Source organism: Stenella coeruleoalba (assembly GCF_951394435.1).
Source record: "Stenella coeruleoalba genome assembly, chromosome: 8".
Classification (NCBI taxonomy): Eukaryota; Metazoa; Chordata; class Mammalia; order Artiodactyla; family Delphinidae; genus Stenella; species Stenella coeruleoalba.
In genome coordinates, this window is record NC_137154.1 from 84,900,868 (window position 1) to 84,924,056 (window position 23,189).

General features: G+C 35.6%; 1 protein-coding gene across 2 annotated transcripts in view; it reads left to right on the forward strand.

Annotated features, from left to right (window-relative positions):
* DDX10 (DEAD-box helicase 10) overlaps positions 1-23,189 on the forward strand; it is a 286,697-nt gene that overhangs the window by 157,164 nt on the left and 106,344 nt on the right. For both annotated transcript variants that reach the window (XM_079930173.1, XM_079930174.1), the window contains 3 exons: positions 8,160-8,279; positions 11,124-11,285; positions 21,938-21,994. In XM_079930173.1, the coding sequence (XP_079786299.1) occupies positions 8,160-8,279; positions 11,124-11,285; positions 21,938-21,994 (339 nt within the window). The remainder of the gene's footprint in view (positions 1-8,159; positions 8,280-11,123; positions 11,286-21,937; positions 21,995-23,189) is intronic.

The window sequence follows — 23,189 nt, forward strand, 5'->3', positions numbered from 1 at the left end:
TCTTTAGGTTCATCTGTGTTGCTGCAAATGGCATTATTTCATTCTTTTCTATGGCTGAGTCATATTCCATTGTGTGTATATATATTTGTGTGTGTGTGTGTATGTATACATACACACACACAGTGTCTTCTTTATCTGTTCATCTGTTGATGGACATTTAGGTTGCTTCCATGTCTTGGCTATTGTAAGTAGTGCTGCAATGAACATTGCAGTGCATGTATCTTTTCAATTTATGTTATTCTCCAGATATATGCCCAGGAGTGAGATTGCTGGATCATATGGTAACTCTGTTTTAGTTTTTTAAGGAGCCTTCATACCATGCTCCATAGTGGCTGCACCAATTTACATTCCCACCAACAGTGTAGGAGGGTTCCCACTTTTCCACACCGTCTGCATCATTTATTATTTGTAGACTTTTTGATGATGCCCATTCTGACCAGTGTAAGGTTGAATGTCTCATTGTAGTTTTGATTTGCATTTCTCTAATAATTAGCAGTGTTGAGCATCTCTTCATGTACCTTTTGGCCATCTGTATGTTTTCTTTGGAGAAATGTCTATTTAGGTCTTAATGTCCATTTTTCTGATTGGGTTTTTTGTGTTTTTGTTATTGAGTTGTATGAACTGTTTGTATATTTTGGAAATTAAGCCCTTGTCAGTTGCATCGTTTGCACATACTTTCTGCCAGTCTGTAGGTTGTCTTTTCATTCTGTTTATGGTTTCCTTTGCTGTGCATCAAGCATATTGATAGCTCCTACATTTTCTAGTTTGTGGATGGGACAGTAGGAAAAAGAGTGATTTTTAAAAAAAGTGTTGCTTGGCTGTGTAGCATAAGGAGTTTGGAGCTTAGCAAAAATTTCATTTTACTTCTTTGGGAAGTATGGTTTACAGTAGTTTTTAGTAAGTGGTAGTCCAGAATATTACATTTTAGTGTTACAGATTTACTAATGAAATAACAGGGACTCATTCTAAGGTAGGAGAAAAATAAACAAATGAGCAAGAATCTGTCAACACCTTGCAGTCGCTGTCTAACTTTTAAAAATGTTTAAGTGCGAAAGAGGGCAGATGGAAATTATATTAATCACTGCATGCTCAGCATGCAACTTACCGGAAAAAAAAAAGCACGTTGAGAGGCAGAATACTTTTTTCTAAATGTTATGCTTTTGAGAGATTTTTAAAAAAAATAGAGGTCAGATTTAGTCATATATCTGGTCCTGCCATTAGAAAAAAAAGGGCTTCCTTGGTGGTGCAGTGGTTGGGAGTCCGCCTGTCGATGCAGGGGACACGGGTTCGTGCCCTGGCCCGGGAGGATCCCACGTGCCGTGGAGCCTCTGGGCCCGTGAGCCATGGCCGCTGAGCCTGCGCGTCCGGAGCCTGTGCTCCGAGGCGGGAGAGGCCACAGCAGTGAGAGGCCCGCGTACTGGAAAGAAAAAAAAAAGAAAAGGAAAACGCTTTTAAAATGCATTCCTTGAGAAATTCTTTGCGTTTTAAAGAAAATTGTTTGTTGTTGACCAGCTTTTGATTTCTGTTTTATGGAGTTTCTGAGTATTGTTTAGGAAAACTATGATTCTCAGAGGAAAGTGTGGTCTCTGCGATGTTTCTAAGATATTTTATTAGTTATATGTGGTATTAAGGTAAGATCACAAACTAGGTTTTGGGGTTTTTTTTTTTGGTGATCAATATAGGTTTTATTTTTTGTTGTTTTTAAGTATAATTGATTTACAATATTATATTAGTGTCAGGTGTACAACATAGTGATTCAGTATTTTTATATATCACAAAGTGGTCACCACACTAAGTCTGGTTACCATCTGTCAAAATTAAAAAAAAAAAGTTATTACAGTATTATTGGCTATATTCCCTATGCTGTACATTACATCCTGCGACTTATGTATTTTATAGCTGGAAGTTCTTACCTCTTAATCCCCTTTATTTTGCCCACCCCTCTACCCCAGGATTTAGAGTTCCAGCCCTAACCTTGCTGGTATTGTTATGTGATCTTGAAAACCTCTTAACTTCTACATATACAGGTGCATGCAGTGTTATTTTTCTAGGTGATTTTGGCCTTTTCATCCTTCCAGGTTCTGTATTTAATAATGTCAATATTTTAAAATCACCATTATATGGCTTTGCATAACACTATTTTATAAATGGTGTATTTTTAAGAATATCCAATTTTAAATGACTGGACATAATCCAAGCACATTTTGTTGACGTGTACATGTAGGCTGGCCTTTGACCTTTCATTTGGTACTTTTTGCTTAGCTAACTTTTGTGTACAACAGAAGGCAGAGCTTGGAAACTTGATGTATGTGTAGTTGTGAACATGGCTTGGACTGGACGTGGTAGTGATGTTTATTATTTCTCTCTCAGTTAAGATATATCCCATTCATGTCTTGTGATTTACTAGTGTTAACCAATTTAGAAAAATGGCAGACACTGGAACCGTGGAAGGTGGTAGAGAAGTAGACAGCTTAGTTGCTTTCCCCAAGAGAGTATACCTTAGTGTCATATTGTTTCTAGTAGTTTTATAAATGCTGCCCCAAGTCATTTAACTTAGTTTATTACCACCAGTAGCAGTGATTACCTTGTCTTGGGAGTTTGGGAGGTTGGCATCAGCATCTCTTAAATGTCTTAAAATGGCCTGTCAAAATTGGCTTAACTAACTAGGTACCAAGGCCAGTTTGAGTTTAGTATATATATATTTTAAAAAAGGAATCACAAATATTTCATAATAAATATTTTGTCATTGCTGCTTAATATATTGTAGTGCTCAGTAACCATTCTCATTACTTTATACATTGAAATTGCAGTTCACAGACTACAGTGAAATTAGTAGTGCATGGCCTTATTGACCATACAGAATAGAGAAAGAGAAAGATTAACATTTACTTATGGTTTGCTTCTTAATATAAGATGGACTTAATTGTATATTAAGCTCCTTAATATACAAGGACTGATCTAACCTTAAAATAAGTGAGGAACTTTGTTGGGCTATGTAGGCTTTCATCTATATGATTTTGTGTTTAGAATAAACACACATTATTCATAAAATTTAAAAATTTGGAAGGATTTGTAGAATGGATCATTTAGGCAATCTTTTAGATATAATTTATGAAGTGTCAATATCAAGTAATGAGACAAGTATCTCATACAAATAAATTCTATAACAGCTATGATTCTCATCAGAAAGGAGGTAGGGTTGGGGTCTTGTAATTTGAATAGAATATTCTTAGCAATGATCTTTTGGTTAAGATACCAAAAGCATAGGCAACAAAAGCTGAAATAAGCAAAGGGACTGCATCAAACTAAAAAGCTCTACACAGCAAAGGAAACAAGTTAAAAAGGCAATCTATAGAATGGGAGAAAATATTTACAGATGATGTATCTAATAAAGGGTTAATATCTTAGATATATAAGGAACTCATACAACTTAAAAACAAAAAACCAAATAATCATATTTTTAAATGGGCAAACAACCTGAATAGACTTTTTTCCAAAGAAGATATACAGATAGGCAATAAGTGCATGAAAATGTGCTCAACATCACTCATCATCAGAGAAGTTTAGATAGCTTTAAAATAGATTGTCAAATAGTACATCCTTATTTTATACTGTAAAATTAGTGAATCATTGTAGTTCAGCAAATATAGAATGATTAAGGATTAAGTTTACATGGCAGGCAGTTTTGCTTTTTTTAGAAAAAAGTAATAAACAAGTTCTAGTAGGGTTTGGTTATTTAGGCAGCAGAAATATCTGAAGTTAAGTACATTTGGACTTTGGGGAAACAGTGTTTATAAATGTTACAAAAGGCCCTTATCTTTAGCATGAGGGCATAATAGGTATCCTCTAAGGTTCCTACCAGGATTGATAGTTCTTTATTTTGTTGGTTTTCTTCACTTTTAGATACAATTTCTATTATAAACTATTAATTATTCAGTGACACACATGGAGCTACTTTAGGGAAAGATAAAAATCTGATTTCTTTGGAGTATCTTTCCCTTTAATTTTAACTTTCATCTCCGTATGGTTTTGTTTTTCATCATTTTGCAATAATACTTTTATCCTCTATGATATCTAGTAATGTTTATACTAAGGTAGGTTTTTTTCGTTGATTGTATTTTGAATCTTCTTGTAGCCAATATTAACTAATGTGGCCCTTTTGATAGGAACTGTTATTGTGTTTGTAACTGTTTTCATTGTTCTTTTATCTTCCAAGTTATTCATGGCAACCTGCTACAGCTATCACTATCGAGAATGACTTGATGCTTTATCAGCTTTGTATTTTATGACATTTTTCCTCTTGGCATTTTATTTTATTTTATTTTATTTATTTATTTATTTTGCGGTACGCAGACCTCTCACTGTTGTGGCCACTCCCGTTGCGGAGCACAGGCTCCCGACGCGCAGGCTCAGCGGCCATGGCTCACGGGCCCAGCCGGTCCGCGGTATGTGGGATCCTCTTGGACCGGGGCGTGAACCCGTGTCCCCTGCATCGGCAGGCGGACTGTCAACCACTGCGCCACCAGGGAAGCCCTTGGCATTTTATTTTAAAGTATAGCATACATGTTGTGGAAGAAGTGCAAATAGAAATGAAAATTGCATTTTGATGTTTTATGTCTTGTCAGGAGATCTTTCATTATACCTTCTAACTGCTGCAAATTTCATTCTTATACCAATAATATAAAGGCTTATAGTCAAAATATAACTCTTGCCTAGCAATAGGTATAATTTATTTTTTTTTGTGACAGTGTATGGAAATGTAAAGTATTAATGAGTACTTTCCCCCTTGTTCAAGAGCCAGTGTTGACACTTTTAAGAAAGTAAAACCTGCGTTTTAAGGAGTTAAACTCATTTTTAAAAAGTCTTTTAGTTGGAAAAATATTAAGTATGGCACAAACCTAGAAAACCCAGAAAATTTTATTATTTAAAAAAATTAATTTTATAGAAATTAAAAATATATGCTTGGCAAAAACAAAGCAAAACGAAAGAATATTACCCTATATGGCAGAAGTATAAACATAAATGATGAAGTGGGAGAAAATATTGAAGCATCTTTAACCAATGAAGAAATTTCACAAATTAATAAATGAAATTCCAGGAATTCATTAAAAATGCTGGCAAAGAATATATACAGTGCACTGAAAAATAAATGCCTTTGCAGAGATGTTCTGCTATGTTTAAAATACAAATGCAAATTAAAACTTCCCTGAGATACTATTTTTTCCCCTAGTTGACTGGTAAACGTAAAGCCTAATATTATATTGGGTTGGCCAAAAAGTTTGTTTGGGTTTTTCCCTAAGATCTTACAGAACTTTTTGGCCAAACCAATACTTTGTTTGAATAGATAAGGAGAAGCAGTTACTCTCAGATTTTTGATTGGGTTATAAATTTTTATAACTTCTCCGGAAATATGTTTCAAAATTTAAATACACATACTCTTTGACCAAGTGCTTTAAGTTTTAGAAATGTATCCTAGATAGATAAATACACATGTATATGAAGGTGTAAATACAAGACTGTTCATTGCAGGGAGGGCTCTTTTAGTAACTTGTTGCTCTTCATATGTACCTGAATGTGGGTAGAATGTCTCTGGAAGGGTACAGAAAAAGTAGCAGTGCTTGCTTCTTGGGGCATAAACTGAGATAGCCGAAGAGGACATAAATGCAGCTTTTTTTTTTAGAATAATTCTTTATTTTTATTTATTTATTTTTGGCTGTGTTGGGTCTTCGTTTCTGTGCGAGGGCTTTCTCTAGTTGAGGCAAGCGGGGGCCACTCTTCATCGCAGTGCACGGGCCTCTCACTATTGCAGCTTCTCTTGTTGTGGAGCACAGGCTCCAGATGCGCAGGCTCAGTAGTTGTGGCTCACGGGCCTAGCTGCTCCGCGGCATGTGGGATCTTCCCAGACCAGGGCTCAAACCTGTGTCTCCTCCATTGGTAGGCAGATTCTCAACCACTGCGCCACCAGGGAAGCCCATAAATGCAGCTTTTGCACTGAATATCCTTTACAGAATAAATAAGCATGTGTTACCTGCTAAAATTAATATTCAAAAGAATGACATTGAACTAAAACTTTTTTATAAGCCATATGTGAAATACGCCATCAGTGGACACACAGAAGCTATTTGTTCATCACCAGTGTGTCAGTAATGCAGCAGTGTTTGGGCGTTTGCTACTCCATTCAAACATCTGTCCCTCAAAAGGAAGTTTTCTTTGACTTCCTCTCCTCACCCTAGACTAGCTAGGGCAGGCACCCTATTAAAGATTTATTCATCCTCTGTATTTTGTCTGAGCACTTACTACATCTGTGATTAAATAGTTAATGTTTAATGTTTTTTTCCCCCCATTGTTAGAGTTAGGTTCATTGAGGGTCTTTCACTGCTGGGGCAGTATGTACTATGATATCTTGTGTTTTGGTAACAGTGCATATTTGAATGAGTGAGGATTAATTCTAGAGTATCAGAGCAAAGCCACAGCCTATTAGGAAATTACAATAAACATGTCTTCTCACCCATGTTGACATTTCTGTTCCTTCTTTCAGTGGCTTCCCTAAAACAAACAAACAATTTAACCTTTTTTTTGTGAGGAGGAGGGGAAGATCACAAAGCCCTTTTAGAAACCATGATAATCATAAAACTGTGGTGATGCAAATACCCCCAAATTTTGTTACATAATTTCTGTAGTATCATGGATTTCCCTAAAGCTCTTGATGTAGACCCACATCACTCCAAGGTTTCACTCTGCAGGATTGATTCTTCTGACTGACTATTATTTTATTCTGACAGTTTTTGGTCTCTTTGCTATTTTGACTGTTTCTCTTGTTCCTAGGACTGGGCTTCTGTATTTTATAACAGTAAATTTCAAACGTACAGAAAAGTTGAAAAACTGTACTTTGGATACCAAAACATCCATCACTCATTCTATAATTAACTTTTTGTCATATTTCCTTTCTCATGTAATTTCCCATCAATCCATTCATTATCCTTTTTTTATTTAATGCATTTCTGAGTAAGTTGTTAACATCATTACACTTTCTTCCATATACTTCAGCTTGCCTGGCATTAACTTAAAGTTCAGTATTGTTTACAGGATTCTTCTTTGAGGTAGACATTTATATACGATGAAATGCACCAATTTTAAGTGTAACATTTGATGAATTTTGACAAGTGTATACACCTGTGTAACTCAAACTCCTATCGAGATGCAGACCATTATCATCACCCCCAGAAAGTTTGCTCCTGTTGCTCCTCAGTATTTTTGTGCTTTATTTAAGTGATAACTTACTCCTGTTTAATTGTTATTTTTACATCATGATGATTCTCTCAGATTTGCACTGTTTGATCAGCATTTTCTCTATCATAAGCTGAGGGTTGGTGACAGAGTATCAGCTAACCCAGGATCCTTAAGAATCAGCCTAGCCATAAAACCAAGAAGATCCAGTAGGAGTCAGTAACACAGTCTCCAGCCTGGTGGTTGTGTTGGTGGTGTTTGCAGGGTAAAAGAGGTATAGGGGGAATCACTGGGTGGAAGGAAGTCTTATTAGTGCCCTGTGTTCACAAGGTATACTACAGGGAGAAACTTATTTTGGTTGATAAACTTCCTGTTCAAGAACTCTTACTCCATCTCAGCTTTGAACACAGCTTAGTTATCATAGGATGTTTTCCAGTATTCATATAGTGAATTACTGTAATGGGAGGAAGATTGTTGAGTCACAAACAGTGTATTGGAGTCATTTTGCTTTCCAGGGAAACATTTTCCTAGTCTAAAATTTTAAGTGTGTACTTGGAAGTTAGAGCTATTTTTTAAATGTGCTGTTTTTAGCTGGACGATAGCTTGCTTTATCTTACATGTCCATTTATCACATTATTATGTAGTTTCTGATGCTTTAACATTATCGGGATAGCACAGTTTTAGTAACAGAAGAAATTTAAGGTTATTTATGTCTCACATTCACATTCAAATTTAAACCCCTTTAGCATTGGGGGGGGTCATTAGTTAATAAGTCTAATAATTTTATTTCTGGACAGCAGTTTTGGTGCTTCTCATTAGCCAAGGAGCAATAAACACACTCAGTTTTGGAAAGTGTATTGCCAGTGTTAAATTGTTAATATAAAACAGCCATTTACCTAATCATCTGTGTTTTTTTGTATATTCTCACACAGAAGAAAGAACCTTCTAAATCCAGTGTGGAGAAAAAAGTGACCAAGGTTGCAGAAGCAAAAAAAGTAATGAAGAGAAATTTTAAAGTAAATAAGAAAATAACATTTACTGATGAAGGAGAGGTAAGATTCTGTAAATGTTTCATTTCTGAGGTACATTCCAAGTATTAGAAAGAGTTTGACTCTCCTGCTGACTTGCCATTCTTTAATAAGAAAAATAATGTTTCTCTAAAGCACTCGGGCAATTCCTTTCATTGTTACTGTAGGTAATTGGTCAGCTCTGCATCTGTAGGCAAGAATGACTTTCTGACAGTAAGCTGGGATACTTTCTGGTAATAACAACAGAGTTGGTTTTGGACTTTCCAAATCCTGTTTTTATAGATAAGACTTTCATGTCATGGGGTCCATCTGTTAACATGCTCTATGGGAACATGCTCAAGGATAGTAATACAAGTACTGGCCACAGCTTCTTTTGCTTGACTCTGGAAAGCCTCTGCTCTGTGGTTCCTCAATTTTAGATGCCATATTGGCATGTTTTTTTACTTACTGGCCTGCTGTGGGAAGGAATTCCCTGCTTTAAAATAACCTCGGACATATAGGTGCCTGGTTTTCATTTCACCATTATCTGGTCTTAGTGTAAATACATCCCAATAGAGTAGGAAAGGGGTTACCACTCACAGATTGCTCATGAAAGATCACTCTATTAGATAATAATATCTTCATTTTTTAAAGAGGAAATATATCTAGAATGTCAAGTGACTCACCTAAGGAGTGATGGCTAGAGTCAGTGGTTATGGCAGGATCTTCTGAATATTGTCTCTGTTTCACTCTCACCAACCTACGGGTTTCCCTGTTCATTCTGATATAGCACTCAACACCCCATGCCCACCATGATCTCATTTCCCTTGCCCTATGTTTAGTTTTTCTTCATAGCACTTATTATGAGACTTTACATTCTGTATTTATTCGGTGGTTGTCCATTTCTTCCATTCCAGTGGGATGAGGGAAGGTATTTCTATTTCACTGGGTTGAGAAAAGCTACATGAGGGAAGGTATTTGTTGGCTATGTTTACTACTCTGTCCTCTGCACTTAGAATAGTGCCTAACAAATAGTAAACCCTCAGAAAAAGTCTGTTCTAATACCCCAGTAAAATAACAGAGCTTTTTATACTGACTGTAATGTATCACATCAGATATTTTATCATTATTAATAAAAATGCTTCCTGCACAGTCTATATTCAGTGGAGTGTGTTTCCTTTTAATTCTGAAGTTAACAAAGATTTGCATTTTACTTCAGGGAAGAGGGCTTTGTTTTAGTAGCCCAAATTTGCACTAGTAATAACGGAGTAAAATAGTGTATAAATCATACGAAAACTAACAAAATAGAATGTAATTCAGCGTGTTGAAGTTGCAGAGGAAGCCTATATAGTTGGAAAATATGAATCTTTGTGAAATTACTGAGAAGAGGTCAGTCAGCACCTGAGAAACAGGCTAGACCAGAAAATAGTTAGTTGTAGTATTACATCGATGCTCACTGTAAAAGATTAGTGCTGTTAGCATAATGAGGTTCCTTACTGTGCTACTAAATTTAACTGTACATATTATACCCATTAGCTTCAAGTTGAGTGTAAATCCTTAACTGTAAAATGTTTCAGTGTAAACTTATTGCTGATAGGAGCTCTGTGTGGCTGGGAGCCGCTGCACTGAAACTTCTGATCTAAAACTCTGAAAGAAGTGCTACCATTTGTTCAACCTACAGAGGGATGAATGTTTTTCACTCTGCTAGAAAAAGGAGTGAAGAGTCAGAGCAGTGGATGGTGTTCTTACTGTCACAGCTCATCCCTTTCACTGCTTCCTCAGTGCCAGTGACTGCTAGCATGGCTAGTCATGCATTTGTGACCCTTGTTCATTGCTTCAAGCTGCAACTCTGTCGGAATCTCATCTTGAAGAATGTGGTGGTGACAGGAGTGAGAGGAGGCACTAATACCTGTGATGTGTGTGCCTGCAACTTCCATTTGCCTGCCGTTTAATGAGCAGTCTTTCAGAAACTGTGGCAGCTGCTTAAGTCCTCCTGGCAACCAGTTATTAGGCAAAATAAGAAAATTGTTTTTGTCGAAACTGTCTAGAATTTTACTGTGTTAGGCCGGGAAGATTATTAAGTCAAACAACCCTTATTTTTCAGATAATGACACAGATGTCCAGAGATTAAGTAATTCATTCAGGATTATGCACTGGGCTAGTGAAAAAACCAGGACATTCAGACAGGTCTCCTGACTCCCGGATCAGTGCTCTGACTTCTTTGTCACGTTGTTCCTAACATAAAAAATTTGTGTAAAATTATGTAGATCTGAGCAGGCTTGTGAAACCCAAACTAACTTTCTCCTTTACACTTAAGTTATTTCAGTTTGTATGTGCGGTATCAGCTGATATGTGATTCCTCAATCAATTTTGAGCATCTCATGTGTGCCAGATAATGTGTTGGGTTCTGAGGACACATGAATAAGGCATATGGCTGCCCTCAAGGAGATTAGTGATTAATTTACAGGAAAGTAAAACAACCCAGTGTGGTGAGAGAGGTGTTCCAGGAGGTACACCAAGGTGCCATGGCAGTGGCGGGGATGCACTGTGGCCAGCCTGGCCACCGCCCTGTGCGGGTCATTTGGAGCTGAGTTGGTGGAGTATAGCATACTAAGAACACTGAAATGATGTTGAAGCAACTACCTTCTCCTCCAAATTATTTAATGAAAATTTCCTTTAATCCTGCTCTCATGAGTTATGGAAGCATTACTTTATCCTGACTGGGAAAGTCTTTTCCGTGATTTGCTCACTTTTATTATAAAGCTTGTTAGAAAGTTTAAGAAATGTAGGTTGTAAGGCAGAAAGTATGTATCATTATACAAAGGAAAGTGGTGTTCTGTTACTATTCCTTGTCTCCTACCCCATACTCACCTTTTTTCCTCTCTGCAGTTGGTTCAGCAGTGGCCACAAGTGCAGAAGTCTGTCTCCAAGGATACTGAGGAAGAGGACGATGCTGGTGGTATCAACTTAGATAAAGCAAAGGAAAGGCTTCAAGAAGAGGACAAATTTGACAAAGAAGAATATAGGAAGAAAATTAAGGCAAAGCATCGGGTAAGCTTTCCATCTTGAATTAATACTGAGTGAAATTTAATATGTCCTAAATATATGTACATGTTCATTAGATATTCTTTAGTAACTAAGTTACTTTATTGTTTTCTTTAACCTTATTTTTCTGTAGCTATTTTGTTGTTTTCTCTAGTCCTTCTTTTCCCTTCTGCTCGTGGAGTCTTTGTATATTAACTAGTTTCTGAGAATGTCACCTAAATCTCCTTTTGGTTGAGGTGACCCAAATTATAGTGATTTTTTTTCAAATAAAGTTTTAATTTGGAGATAATTGTAGTTGCACATGTAGTAGTTAGAAGTAATAGAGACAGATCCTGTGTGCTCCATTTCTATAACTTTGTCATTTCAGGAATGTTATATAAATGAAACTGTGTAGTATGTAGCCTTTTAAGATTGGTTTTTTTCACTCAACACCCCATTCTTTCTGTTACTGAGTAGTGTTCCGTGGTGTGGATGAAGCACAGTTTGTTTCACGTTTCACCCATTTAAGCAACATTAGTGTTGTTTCCAGTTTCAACTTAATAGTTAAATTTCTTTCCATAAGCAATTACTTGGTAATAGATATTAGATTAAATTTACTACATTAAGAAAAAAAATAAGGAAACCTTGTGAGAGGGAGTGCTTCTACTTAGGCATATGCCCTTTAAAGCATTGACCTTAAACATGGCAGTTTTCAGTTATCATTGAAACAGAAAGGGTTACTCCATTCTGGTCACTCATTATATTACTGTCCTTTCACACTACATAAAAGTGGACGTTTCACTAGATAAATGAATCAGTTAATGAACTAAAACAGATTTACATTTTTTAAGAAGTTTCTGCAGCATGCCCTTGAGACAATGAATGATCTCAGGGTAACACAGTATCATATGCAAGAATCACTGCTATAATGTTGGGCTGGCCAAAAAGTTCATTCCAGTTTTTCCATAAGATGTTACAGAAGAACCAGAACAAACTTTTTGGCCATCCCAATATTAGGTTCTGTACCAAAAAAATTTTAAGCCTTTGGATGTGAACATTATTAACCGTATCCTGAGGAGGGTTCTCATGGTTTTTGACTCCTGTTTGACCTTGTTACTATTTAATAACCCAGTAAACTTTTTTTTTTAATAGAGCAGCAGTTCTCATTTCCTTAAGATATGATACAGCTTCCCAGTAGCATTTAATAAATAAGAAAACGTAGATATTGAAGATAACTTTCAAGGATGGAAACGAATGGTGGGAAAAACGTTCCAGAAATATGGAGAACAAATGAACCTGAAATATACTGGTTACAGTTTTGGGATACTTATGTTATTGAGAGAACTAAACATTTCCTGTATTGCTGCTTTTAGTACAGTGCTTTAAATGGAAATTTGGTGTTAATAATTTGTTACTAAAATTATTTTTAAGTGTCAGCAGCTTGCCATGTTTCTGCTTATAGTCTTCTTAGAGTATGTATCCAACATAAGAACATTTTACCTTTAAATTGTAGCCAGCAGTAAAAGAAATATGGAAAATTTACATAAAATAAAGCCCCCCCATCCCCCCCCAACCTGCTTCCCCTTCTTCCCTTTCACCCCTTTTCCCAATGTGTGGAAGTTACTACTGTATCCAGGTTGTAGAATATTGTTTCTGAAAAATTTAGGAACTTAATTTCAAATTGACTGTTGTATATTTGTTACACAGTGTTTGTGTGCTAGGCTCTGCCTTAGGCAGTGAAGATGGAATGTTTAAAATACATGGGTTCCTCTATCCTCAGGAAGATTATTATAGTTAAATCTTAGTTAACTATGGACATTCTCTCACTGCACAGAAGCTTTTTGTGCCCCAATTTTTTTACATTAAAATTTTTGAAATGAATAATATCTTTACATTTTTCCAAAATCAAGAGGGATAAAAAAGTTAACATTCAGAAGTCTTGCTTCTGCCCATACCTGTCATTTTTATTCATCCCTCCACCCCAGAGGTAACTTTTTATTAATTATTAATGTATCCTTATAGTTTCTTTATGCAAAGACTAGTAAATAGAAATACATATTCTTGCTTTCTCCTTTTGTCACATGAAAGGTAGTATACTGTAGATTGTTCTATACTATTTCATTTTCACTTATTTTTGAGATTTTATGTAAATCATTTTCTTTGTACCATTGTTAAAACATAGCATATGATTTTAAAACTATCACTGTGATTGTCTCACAGCAAGGTTGAACAGAGCAGTTTGGGGCTGACACAATTGTGAGAGAAATCGCAAGAACTTTCCATGCTACTGGTTTTGAACCAGTTCTCTATAACTAAAATAGGTATAAGGTCTTTCTAAAACAAGTCAAAGCTTGTTGTTTTATATAAAATAAGTATATACTGCACAAGGTGGCCCATGGCATACTTTCTATATTGGAGGTTGAAAATATTATGTAGCCTAAAAAGAGCACAAAGAAGTAACCAAAATAGTCTTCTCTCTATTCACCTTTAATGTAAATGCTACCTGGCACAAATATGATTCGTTTCTTGGTATTTTCATCAGTAAAGTTATTATTTAAACACATATAAGTATTTGTGTATTAAATTAGTGAATATTTCATGTTTGTGAGCACTTAGTATGTTTATTACAATAGCATACATAAGATACAATACAGGTGCTCAAATCAGTTATTTACCAAGCTGCAATGGACCGGATTTCTACCCAGAAGGCATATGGAATATCTTTTTTAAATGGCAAGTTTTAACATTTGGCATAATGTTTGGTGGAAAGAGTGTTGTGCTATAACAAGTTGGTATACTTGCATTTGAGTCCTGAGTCTAGCATTACCTAGTCCATTTGGGGATCACCAGTCACCAGTTTGGATTCCACTTCCCTATACTGAAAAATGAGGGAGTGAGAATGGGGGTTAATACCAAGTAATCAGAGAGATCCTCTGGCTCTGTGTGTATAAGTAAGATGTGAGAATAAAATGATCCTTTCCTGTCTGAAAAATGGAATTTTAATTTGTTGTTTTTCCCTGCTGACCCGTCGGGTTCCGTGCTTGATGATAAGGCTTCCTTCTTGTTCACTTATTTTTCCAATGGTTACTAAAATTTTACCTTAAAAAGTAAATATATTCTTAATCCTGCACAGTTTATTTTATTTTAATTGCATTACCTGAACACATTATTGGGTTTGAAATCATATTTTTTTCTTAACACAAAATTATGAATGAGGAATGTGCCTGAAAGACTTTTACATATGAAAAGAAAACTCCATAAAATCTATAACATAATTCTGTATTTGATACATATTATGACACATATTATATTTTTTAAAATATGTATCACTTTTAGAAGCTTTTATGAGCTTAGAAATCTTTTGGCATGTTTAAAATAATTGTATTTCATGATTATATTTTTGGTTTAAGAGGATAAGATAGTTAATATATAAGTTATATATAAGTGAATATATATAATCATTAGTCTTAATGATTCTGTTTGAAAGTAGTTGTTTGTTCTTGGTGTTTAAAATTAACAGCCTCACACCATAGCTTCTAATATGCACTCAGTCTTTGTATTGTAGGTCTCAGCTATTCATTTATTCCCACCTGTTTTTCCTCCGTGCTATAACACCTGTCCTTGACTCATTTTTCATCTACCAAATTCTGAAATCTGTGTAATTTCTACTGTGACTCAAGTAAATATCTTTGTTCTAAAGATTTAGAAACTGAACTATAGAATTTTAACTAGTTTATAGCCAAAAAAAAAAAGCAAAAGAAAAAATAAAGGCAGTACAGTTTATGGCATCACTGGGAGTGGAACTCAGCTGCCCGCTTGCTGGAACTTAGCCACTTGCTCTGGGGACTTCAGGAGCCCTTGCATAACTGCTTTGGATCACCCAGTCCATAGCTTTGTTTCTCTTCATGAGTCTTCATTGTAGTCATTAAGTATCATTTTCTTCTGAGACCATTCTGGTCTTTCTCTTTCCCTGGCAATTTATAAGTAACTATACTTAATTAGACCTTGTTACTGTTTTCTTTGCTAAACCTCTTGAAACTATTTATCAGAAGTAAAATTGTAGCAAAAGCTATATTTTTACATATAAAACCATTAGTAAATTACTAAGTTGTAAAGGCGAAAGCGCTGCTTTTGCACAGAAACTGTGTTTTCTTTTTTTTCTTTCTTTTTTTTTTTTTTTTAAGAAACTGTGTTTTCTGATAATTCAGTCAGAACTGTGAAAGATGGGCCATGGATCATATCATTGAAAGGTTTTTACTTAAATGGAATGAAAATCTGCTTTGTGGTGTATGTCATCATCTTAGCTCTGAAAGATAGCTTGTGTTTAGTGTGATAATATCTGCTTTAACAGCTGAGAGTGGAGAGAAGCAATTCATTATGAGATTCTCTTTCATTTCTTTGAAATTTGCTTTGAGTGCTTTATCCATTTTGGGTTGTATATTTAGGTGTCATGTCATAATGTGTCTCTGGACTGTTTGCAAAGTTGCTCTGGGTTCTACTTAACTACTAGCATGAATATTATTAGAACGTTAAGAAAGAATTAAAGGGACTTTTTAGAAAATCTGTTTTGTTGTTGTTTACACAGAATTGAGTTGGCATGGAATCCAGGTATCTTAAACATAAATTTATTATGATAATCAAGAAGGAGGGAAGCTGTAATCAGGCATGCTAGAAATAATAATAACAAGAACATTAAGAAGGACAATAACAAGTAGCAGTTAGTTAACTGGGCCCTGCACTAAGCATTTTTTATGTGTCGTATTATATGCTAACAATTAACTTCTGATATAAGTGGGTTAACCTCATTTTACTGATGATAAAACTAAGACTTAAAAGGGTCAAGTAATTTATCCAAGGCCCCACAGCTTATAAAAGCTTACAAATAGTAGCCCTGGGACTCTTACCATGGTCTTTGTTTCTCTACACACTGTTTTTAACTATGTAGCTGCTACCTATCTCATACCAATAGCCATTCTCTTACAACAGGATAACTCTGAAGCAATGAATCAAAAGGTAGAGAGGATGACATCTGGGGATGAGGATTTTGAAGAAGGAATGACACATAATAGAAATTGTTCATGTTTCCAGAGCAAGGTCATTGGTCTCAAATAAATTTAGAATAAAATAAGCACTGTGGTTAGTAGTTTAGTTTAGGACCACATACTAACATTACCTTTCCCTGAATGTTCGTTGCATAGCTATATAGTTACTAGTACCATAATCCATTTTTAAGTAGGTATGGCCATTTAATCGTCTAAGGCATTGTCAGAGACTGGTCTAGCTCATACGAGCTTATGAAATTTTACTAATGTCAGAAATGTCATCATGGGGGGACATGTATTCCATACTTAATTCTAAAATTCACTTTATGAATAAAGCTTATTTATAAGGGAGGAAAGGAGATTCTCACCTTGTACAACCGTCCTACTACCTGTCCCCTTCCTACTACCATCACAACCGGATTTATTATAAAAAAGGAACCAGCCTATTACTATAGAACCTTTGCCTATAATTCAGAGATGTCTACCTGGGAGGTTTCTCTTCTTATTCTCATGAGCTTATATCATCTTGTGATAGTCCAACATCTGAGTATTTGGGCCTTTTTTCATATCCAGCATCCAAATGAGATAAATACTCAAGATTATATAGGTCTTATCCACTTTGTGGCGAGTCTTTGACATGTTTATTATTTCTATTTTTATTGTTAAGTTCTTTGTGGATTTTTTTTTTAAAAAAAACACCATATGTTGTTTGAGAGGTGGGGTGGTGGTTAGATTGATGGTCAGTAGCTGGAGAGGTTGAGGAGCAGGGGCAGAGTTTGGTGCTAATGGAATTCAGGGATCTGACCAGATTAGGTCATAGACTACAAAGGTGTGGGGAAGCTAGGCTGTGTCTGTTTTGCCCATCCCTATATACCCAGACCCCACCACGGGACCTGGAACATAGTAGCTCAGCAAATGTTTGAAGGAATTGATTAGTGAATCGGTGTTTCTGTGTAAATTTGTTTTTCTCCCTGTCTTCATATCCTTACTGTAGTTGTTATAGATTTATATATGGAAGCCCAGTTTTTTATGTTGTTCAGATGAAACTCTGTAGAACAGGTAACAGATCAGAGAACCTTGTTGTGTTCTTCGTTCCCAGGAGGGATTTAGGCTTACTGGGATTTTGTTCTTGGAGGGCAGGGGGTATCTTCAGGGCCAAAAATCCTTGTAATCATTCTTTTACTCACTTTTGTTGAGCCAGTTTTCTTCCCTGAAAAAGAGATTCCTGTAATACTGAAATGAGGATTGATGTCCCCTACTTCTTTATGTGACAGCTGGGAACTCCATTCCTTACCAAACTGACACAGTTGCCTGAGACTCATTCAGATAGGTTATATGCTTCCACCAGCTCCTGAAAAATATTGATTTCTAAATCTACAGATTTCCAAGCACCATGGAATGAAAATGGTTTAAATACGTAGTCCTGACTGATGTTGAAATTCATATTTCATGGTACTTTCTTTTCTGGAAGCTAAGGACCTGTAGTGTGTGAGAAGCCAAAAGACATATAGTAACATCTATAAAGGAGTATTTTGTACTTTGAAATGTAATTTTTCTGTTTTCTTTTGAATTTGATTTTTATTATTGAATTTCATGATCTTCTTATACTTAATCATTTGTAGCATGGCAGAACTAAACATAAAATTGTGCCATCTTTTTGTTGGCATAAAATACCTTTTGGTACCAATCCTAAAAAATGAAATAGGAAAAGAAAGGATTTAAAGCATTTAAACCACCTAAAATTAAGTGTGTGGGGGGGTGAGGAACCTCGGTTACTGAATCTAATAAAATTCAATTATATTTTTCCCCTAGTCATTGTAATTCAATCTTTTATTTTTATATCTTGTCATTTATAGCATTTATGATTCACATACTCTTCTTTTAAGAAAAGAACCCTTTTCCTGCCTTAGCAAAAGAAGAAATTGTACTTTCTTCCCTATATCCGTTTCCCAAATTTTGGATTACCATAATTCTATTTCCTATTCTCCTCTGTTTAAAGACTAATGTTCACTCTTTCCTCTTTTCAGATAGAGTGCTAATATAGCTTTTTCAGATAAGAAAGAGAAGTTTTCTAATTTTCTTTTTGTTTCACCCAATATTGAAAGTTTGGTCTTTTTATTATACTTCATTTTCATGTCCTGGTCATGTTCATTTCACATTTTACAGGTTTTGAATATCCCTCATCCACCTAAGACTTGTGGCAGAAATCTTAAAAGGAAAAATTATTCTACTTGCATGCACATGTGAACTCTGATAGCCAATTTAAATTTTGAAGTTTAAAATATTCTTCATTGACTATAATGAGTCAATACTGGTGTTCAATAGTAGTAGAAATTTGTTAATATTTTTTTTCTGCTCTGATTAAAGTGGCTAGATGAAAAGCCCCAAAAGAGAGATTGCGTTTACTTGTTTAGAGAGAGTTTGTCTGATGTGAACATATTGAGGTTATTCTTTGGAACTTTAAAGTACCATTTTCAGATGCTCTGTTGTGTTGGGAGAAGGCCAGTTACTGAATAAATACAACAACAATTTGTGTGACTGTTAAATGTGGTTCATTATCTGTTTGTTCTGGACAGGAAACAGGCAAAAATTAATTAAATAGTGTACATAAAATGCTATCAGGAAAAAAATGCTCTCAGGATGAAAGACCCATACGATAACCGACCATTATTAATAATAAAAGGAAATGCAACATTTGGCTGAAACATGTTGTTAAGATAAAAACTGTTCATCTGGGCTTCCCTGGTGGCGCAGTGGTTGAGAGTCCGCCTGCTAGTGCAGGGGACACAGGTTCGTGCCCTGGTCTGGGAAGATCCCACATGCCGCGGAGCGGCTAGGCCCGTGAGCCATGGCAGCTGAGCCTGCGCATCCGGAGCCTGTGCTCTGCAACGGGAGAGGCCACAACAGTGAGAGACCCGCGTACAAACAAAAAAAAACTGTTCATCTAACAAAGCTGCGTAAACTTTCTCATGGAGGAGAGAAGAGGTATAGACGTGTGCTGGAGTTGAGGGAGTTGACTCCATGTGGTGTTAACGCCATAGACCCAATTTTAGTCTCAGCTCTATCACACTGGCTGTGTGACATCAGGAAAGTTACTTCATCACTTTGATCTTCAACTTTTTCATCTATAAGATGGGAATGATAATACCTCAAAAGTTTTGTTACATAGAATTAAAAATATATGTAAAATGCTTAGCACACTGCTGATCCTTAATAATTCAGTGCTTCTACTGTTAGTAAGAAAATAACAATAGCAATAATGTGCTAATGAACAGATACATATGTATAAAAGTAAAGAGTGACAACACTCTCTAGTTATTTGACATTTTATGTAGCTGTAGTTTTAAAATTAGTTTAAGGAGTGCAACACTCAAAAGTTACTGTGGGGCTTCCGTGGTGGCGCAGTGGTTGAGAGTCCGCCTGCCGATGCAGGGGACATGAGTTCGTGCCCCGGTCCGGGAGGATCCCACATGCTGCGGAGCGGCTGGGCCCGTGAGCCATGGCCGCTGGGCCTGCGCGTCCGGAGCCTGTGCTCCGCAACGGGAGAGGCCACAGCAGTGAGAGGAATGTGTACCGAAAAAAAAAAAAAAAGTTACTGTGATCTTTGTAGACTAACATAAAATACTGTTCTGCTTAATTTTACTTTCCATACATGAAAACTTTGTGTGGAAAATGAAACTAAATTGTGTATGTGTGAAAGAGAGAAGAGAGAGAAAATTACAAATACATCCATCCACAAACTAAAGCCACCTCTCAAGCTAAGCATAATTATGGTCAGTGGTTTAAAATTTTTTTCTTTAATATTATTTTGCTACTTTCATTTATTTTGTAGTCTGCTAATACTCATAGAGAATCAGTAATTGGTGCCAACTTTTGTGAAAAATTTGGGTGCAGATGTTTACAAACTGCCATCCATTAACTTTTTCCCCCTCCCACAAATGAGGACACACTGAAATTATTTCACTTTAGTGGCAGAACAACTCTCATAAGCTCATTAGAGAACCAATTCATGTATAGTATCTTAATAACTATTGCATTCATTGGCTGCTTGGTAAAATAATAGTAAGTTTATTTTTTTCTGTTATTAAAGTCACACCTGTTAAATTCTCCAAATCCTGACTTTTAATTTTTTTTAGAATGTATCCAAAAAAGGCACTAGACTTGGCATACGGAGACCCATGTTTGAGATCAGTCTCTCACTTACTAAGCTCTTTGACAATGAAAAGAATGTGTTTGACAACAGGTTCTTAGTTTTGATTTCTTCATCTTTCCTTTTCTCCTGACCTTGATCCTGGAACTTCCAAATAATCTTTAGAATGTTTCTCTGTATAATTGCACATTGTTTAAGTTTTACGTGCTCTTTTAGTTGTATGTTTTATTTGGAAGTCAAAGTAATCCATTTTCTCCAAAACTAGTGTAGAAAAAGAATAATAATCACAGAAAAGAATAATTTAACATTATGCATTATTCAGGGGTATGACACATGAACAGTTGCCATTTGAATTTGAATTATTGTTAGTTTCACTTAGAATTTAGCTTTCCTGCTGTGCAATCTGAAGCTATAAAAACTGAATCTATAAGTTCTCTGGACTCCCTTCCTCTTTGCATTAATTAGTACTTAACCCCCTTTGAAACTTTTAACATTTATGTTCTCACTTTATTAAAAAGAAGTCTGTAAACCTAGATAGGGTGTATAGTGTGGATTGTAGCAGTTTCTTGCCCTTCTCAGAGCTGTGAGCAACAGAGCAGCCTCAGGTCTGTCTCTAGAGTATGTATTAGAATTGGTTCTTCAATCTGGAGAAAGCTATGCATGAAGCATAGTGATAATGATAGATTGTCCAGACTGAAAAAATTGTTAATTCTCATGTTAGTGGATATTTAATGTAAGAGTGAATCATGGTCACAGTTTCATGAAAGAACTATTTGCTGTTTATTCACTTTTTACATTGACCTAGTAGTTCATTAAATTTAAAATAGTTAGCTATGAATTCTGGATTGAGACTAGCCTCTATATTGTTTTACCACTTTATTTTTTGAAGAGGAAAAGAGGTGTTTTATTTAAAACAAAAGTTTTTTCAACTTTAGCTTCATTTTGTTGTTTTGAATTTTATTAATATACATATTTAATTTTCTTATTTTGAAAACATTAGTGCTGTATTTTCTGCCTGTTTTATGATCATTGGAAAACTAATGGGGAAATTATAAAACAATTCAGTAAAATAAGGTGCTTATAAGAATAATCTTCCATTGTTTTTGTTTTGAGAAAAATATTGCCACTTTTCTAAGAACCCCAAGGATGAGGATTTCATATCCTTTATAAATTCTGCTTTTAGAGGAAAAGGGAAATAATCATTACTGCATTTCTTCCTTTTTATTTTAATAGCCAACACTGTGAACCAGTCATATGTCAGACATTGTGCTAACGAGCATTTATGTTGTTTTATATAGTTCTTATACCAACTTTATGAAATGTGTGGTCCTGTTATCTCCATGTTTAGATGAGAAAATGAGAGGTAGCAAATAAGTTGCCCAAAACTGCACAGCTAGTAAATGGTCTAACTGTAATTTGATTCCAGATCTGTTTGACACATACTTAATGATTATGAAAACTTATTAATTTTCCCCCTCTTCCTGTAGGAGAAAAGACTGAAAGAAAGGGAAGCCAGAAGAGAAGCCAGTAAGAAACAAGCAAAGGTAAGGGTTTATATTTTAATGAGAAGAATGTTTGTAACATTGAATGGAATTTAAATACTCTTCTTTTCCAGATGCAATTTATATTTATTTATACATCATGTCATTTGAATTGGATTTAAGTCCGTGTATGTGTATCATTTGCTTTCTCATATTCATTTGTTTCCTCTGTGGTGCAGGATGAAAAATACATAAGATAATTTGTTTGTTGGGCTTTGCCCTCCTACCCTCAACATCTTTTTCCATTATGTTTTGTATTAAGTGTAGGAGATGGTTGACTCTGTGGGCCAGGCCTGATAGGATTTTATTCTATGTCATCTTCAGACTAGAGAGACAGCCTGTGTGAACCCAACTTGCTAATAGATAACCCTGAAAGTATTGGTTGCTTCAACTCCTAGAACCTAGGGGAAAGCACTCTGTATCTCCCACCTTCACTGTATTCTGTAAACAAAAATTTTTCAGCAAGTGTATATGTACAGTTTCTTTCAAATATATGTACAATTGTAAACACCATCATCCATGTGCAGCTATAATTTTTATCTGGTGTGTTTAACACCAAGGAAGGTTCAGCTTCTGCATTCTGAGGACATTTAGTAGAAATGATTTCCTAAAACCAGGGCACAGAAATGTATGTCATTTCTCATGCTGTATCTCATTGTGCTATGTCTGACTAGCCATCATTTCTTCTTAGCAGTTAGCAAAGATCCGACTCCCTTGAGTAAAGCCGTAATGTTCTTTGTCATTTTTTTCCATGCTGACCATAGCACTCAGAGAGCAAGTCAGAGATGATAACTTATGCTATAGTTGTGAAGTGGGAAGCAATTACTCTTCAGTGTAAGATGAAAAGACTGCTTATATTTAGTATTAAATATCACTTTGTCTTCAAAGGTGCCCTGAAACGAGAGCTACAGTGTGTGCAGCCTAACTGCTAAATCAGGTGGTGGATTCCGCATTTGCTTTTAAAATGCAGATGTGAACTGTCATGGCATGGAAATGAGATCTCAGGGACTATAGTAGGAAAAATTTAAATTTAAGAAGGAAATCTTAACTTTAATGAAAGCAGTTGATATTTATGAATATTGTATGTTCAGCATAAAAATAAATAATTTTATTTTACTAAGAAGCTCTCATTTCTTTCTGCACATGAAATTATAAAATGAAAGATATCAATACAGTCTGGAGCCAAAAGAAAACCCTG